Source organism: Gracilinanus agilis, unplaced genomic scaffold (assembly GCF_016433145.1).
Source record: "Gracilinanus agilis isolate LMUSP501 unplaced genomic scaffold, AgileGrace unplaced_scaffold14964, whole genome shotgun sequence".
Taxonomy (NCBI): Eukaryota; Metazoa; Chordata; class Mammalia; order Didelphimorphia; family Didelphidae; genus Gracilinanus; species Gracilinanus agilis.
Window position 1 is genome coordinate 1,139 of NW_025345769.1, and position 3,930 is coordinate 5,068.

A 3,930-nucleotide genomic window follows, 5' to 3' on the forward strand; every position below is an offset into this window, starting at 1 on the left:
AGAGATGATCTCTCTCTGGTCCTGGTGCACACTAGTGTGATTAGGGCTGTGCAGGGTCTGTCATCTGTACATAGGAGAGCCAGACCAGTGAATTAATTGGGCAGCAGGGATCATACTGTGGACCCAGCCACTGGATGCTAAAACCAATCTTCCATTTACATGGATAAGAACCAGGTTTCATAGCAGCCATGCTTTCATGTGACATTTTATGCTACAAACAGGAAAATATAGGTGCAATGGTGAATCTCTGTGTGTGAAAGGAGAAAAAGTTGAAATTCTTTCGATCTCCAGAATTTCCCTGGAAAAGGGGATCAGGGCGAGTCCCATTGTATGACCATAGGTTATACTCCAACCAAGACTAGAAACACCCTGTGGGGCCACAGCACCAAGTGAAATGGACTGAAGGAAAGACCATGGGAGAGAGTACGGGGCAGTCATTGAAGCTGCAGTGCTAGAAGTTGGGAGACAAAGAAGGTTCTATGTGGCTGGGACAGAAGAGAACCATCCAATATCAAGAACAATGATGTCGACGATAATTCAAATGCTTTTTGTACCCAACATGTAAAAAGGAGTTTTTCCACATAGAATCCTATTATATACAGAGCAAAAGATTATCCCTTTTTCCAGATGAAGAAACTGAGGCTGGGAAAGGAGCAGACACACTTACTACACAGATAGTAGACAGGAAAGGAATGATTCCACCCAAGTTTCATGATTCTGAGCTCAGGGCTCCTTCTACCACAACACATTGTGCCATGGGACCAGGAGGGCAGAATGTCACTTAACTCTGTTTCTCTCATGCCAGGGAAGGAGAGAGCCCAACACAAAGTTGGGGGCCCAATCCAGCTACTCACCATAGATCATAAGAGTCTTGTCTTTGGAGCTAGTCAAGCCAGTGTATGGGTTAGATGCATGACAGGTATAGGTTCCAGTGTCATTCAGTGACACATTAGTAAGAGAGAGTGTGGCTGAGTTGCTCAAGGTTTGTCCATTGTGAACCCAAGTGAATTGGGCAGGTGGGTTAGATTCAGCAGAACAGTTCAAAGTAATATTTTCCCCTATAGAGTAATGATCATCTGTAGGGTCAATCATGGGGGAATCTGGGCCATCTGGAGGAAAGAGAAGGATTCCATATTGAGATTATGGCAGAAAGAAGGGGCATCTCCTATTCTGTAACCCATCACCAGGGACCACTGTGTCTCCTTGATCCTCCTTTGAGCTGGGAAAGTCACAGCTTTTCCTCGACTTTATGAGTCTGGATCTGAACTTGGAGGATCTTAGGGCTTCTCCAGTTCAGCACCATGACTGGCCACCCTCCACCAGAAAGCATGACAAGGCCATTCTGGGCTCCCTGAAGTTTAAGGGGGATGGGAACCTCAGAGCCTAGATCTTTAGCAGTCAAAGAAGTGACTGAATTAGGCTGACCTCTGGGAACACACCACCAGGCTATAATTATGCACCATATAGGAAGAACAAATTTACTCACAGGTAACATTCACTCTGAATGGATCACTCCTATTGCGACTAATTGGGTTCTCGATTTCACACACATAGGGTCCTTCGTCTTCCCTTGTGACATTGTGTATACTGAGTGTCCTGTTATCTGGGGACAGCTGTATCCTGTCACTGGCTGGGGCACTTTCATTTATGAACCACCGGTATGTGTCAGTTTGACCCTCAGCCTGGCATGTCAATGAGACATTGTCCTTGTTCTCCATTGGGGCCATGTTGGAGCTGCTGATGTTAGGTGGGGATAGTGGCCCTGTATAGAAAATAGACAGAAAATGACTGTGTTGGTTCTTTTTCTTACCTTATAACCAAATAACTGGTTTGGAAGTAGCCTCTCTAAGACCTTGGCAAGGCTGGAGACCAGAGACCAAGAAGCTGTGATTTCAATGGCAAGGACAGCCCTTTCTCTGGTGCAGATCACAACTTCTCCAGGCCTTAGGAAAAGTTCATCTTCAGTTTCTATGGCTGACAAAGACATTCACATGGAGCCGAAGCCCCGGGTGCTTAATTGTTCTGGGCAGAGGCAAGCTGGTCCAGCAGTGACAGACCCCTTCATTGAGCACTTGTGCTTGGATTTGAGGCCTTTTTAGCTTGGCAGGACCACCGAGAGTTTATGTTTGCTTGGCCTGGACTCCAAGAAGCCAGGGTTGCTTATCTCCACACCTTGTTGAGGATATTGGTGGAGGTTGGAGAGGATGAACTAGGGTCAGGCCACAGGGAGATTGTGCTCAGAAAGAGAAACATTACATTAACTCTGAAGAGGGGAAGTAAAAGAAAGGCAGAGAGTGGGAATAGATCAGTTAGTAGTAGGGTACAAAAGGAAGAGCCTCAGACTGGGAGTCAGGAGAGATCTGGTTCAAGTCTAGAGATTTTGAACTCACAATAACATCTCTCATGCCAAGGACTGTTTTGCCCCCAGGAGGCAGTTCATACACATTTACAGAAGATTCTGGAAGTCCCAGATTTGGATGCTCCCCTTTCCTTAGGAGTTTCCTGCCCTACAAAATGAGAATGAAAATGTTGAAGATGATCTTCTTCAAGCTCAGATATGGACTTATTCTAGGAAGCTAAGCCAATGGGGACTCATTTTCCCTGAGCCTTCATTGCCCAAGGAGAGCCCTTTCCTTATCTCTAGTTGGCAGGTCAAGGCCTTGCCATTGAGAGATGTGTGTGTTCCAGAACAATCTCTGGGTACATTCAGTAGCTTCGCCAGACTTCCTTCTTGGGTCATCCTTGGCCAGTTGTCTTAGGATTCATTTCCAAAGTGGAATTGAATACATTAGAAATATTTCAGCTTTGTTGACCTTTCTTCTTGTTATTTTGGTAGAGCCTGCACTCCCTCCCTGGGTCCTGTTGGGAATTTTAAGGTGAGGAAGAGTGAGCCTCTTACTTGTATCCAGTAAAGCCAAGTGGGACTTGGTCAGGAAGGTGACAAATCTGAGGTCAGCTAGCCATCTTTTTAAGTGGGGGAGAATATGGAGGAACAGTGAGCCTGCTCCTGGGCAAGAAGGTCATGGTAGGACTTTTTGGAAGGTGCTTTGGCAACCCCAGTGGATCCAATGCCTGGCATGGCATGGTGACATAGTAACTTAGAATGAGAAAGACCTGAGTTCAAATTCTATCTCAGAATGTTACTGGCTGTGTGACTTACTAGCAAATCCCTATCTTTGTCTCAGTTTTCTCATATGTAAAATTGGAATAATAATCTTTCACTCATAGTGTTGTTGGATTAAATGTGATCATCTATAAAAGCTCTTTATAAGACCTCAGGTATTGTATATATGTGAGCCATTACATTTTTAGTAAGAAGGTGGGTCCCTCTTATGTGCCTTTGATTGGAAGAAGAGAGAGTGATGACAAGACCTTGGGGTAATGCTCTGGTGCCCTGAGTAAGGATGGAAGGAGTTATGGAGAATGGATCAGAGAGAGTGGAGCAAGAACCAGGTCATCTCTAAAGAAGACACCACCCATTACACATTCTGGGAAACATTGGAAAGAGCCCCAGATATGGAGTCAGAAGACCCTGGGTTCAAATTTTGGCTCTGTCACTTCCTACGTATGCGATCTTGGCCAAGTTTCTTTCTTTCTCTAGGTCTGAATTTCCTCATCTGTAAAATGAGGATATCTAAGGTGGTTTTCCAGGCTAAATCAAGTATTCCATCATCACTGCGTGGCCAGGTCCTTTGTACCTCTCCAAACTTCCCATCATACCCTTGTGAAAACATTCAGAATTGTGAATAGATAGATCTGGCCATTCTACTCCTCAAAGACCTTAAGGGTCTCACTGTTATCTCCCATCTCAGTCAAAGTCTGAGTCTTTTCACTGATGTTCAAAAGCCTCTCCACCCCCCTTGAGCCATCCTACCGCTTACGGCTTCCCATAAGGAAGACCACTCCTCACCCATGTCATAGTCTCTGACC

General features: G+C 45.3%; 1 protein-coding gene across 1 annotated transcript; it reads right to left on the reverse strand.

Moving 5' to 3' along the window:
- Positions 1 to 854: 854 nt before the first annotated feature.
- On the reverse strand, positions 855 to 1,727 carry LOC123254107 (carcinoembryonic antigen-related cell adhesion molecule 1-like; the record flags this gene model as incomplete). The annotated part of the gene is made up of 2 exons (XM_044683173.1): positions 1,487 to 1,727; positions 855 to 1,109 (listed from the first exon to the last, which is right to left on the reverse strand). Coding segments are annotated over exons 1-2 (496 nt in total), but the record flags the coding sequence as incomplete, so codon positions are not given.
- Positions 1,728 to 3,930: the final 2,203 nt, after the last annotated feature.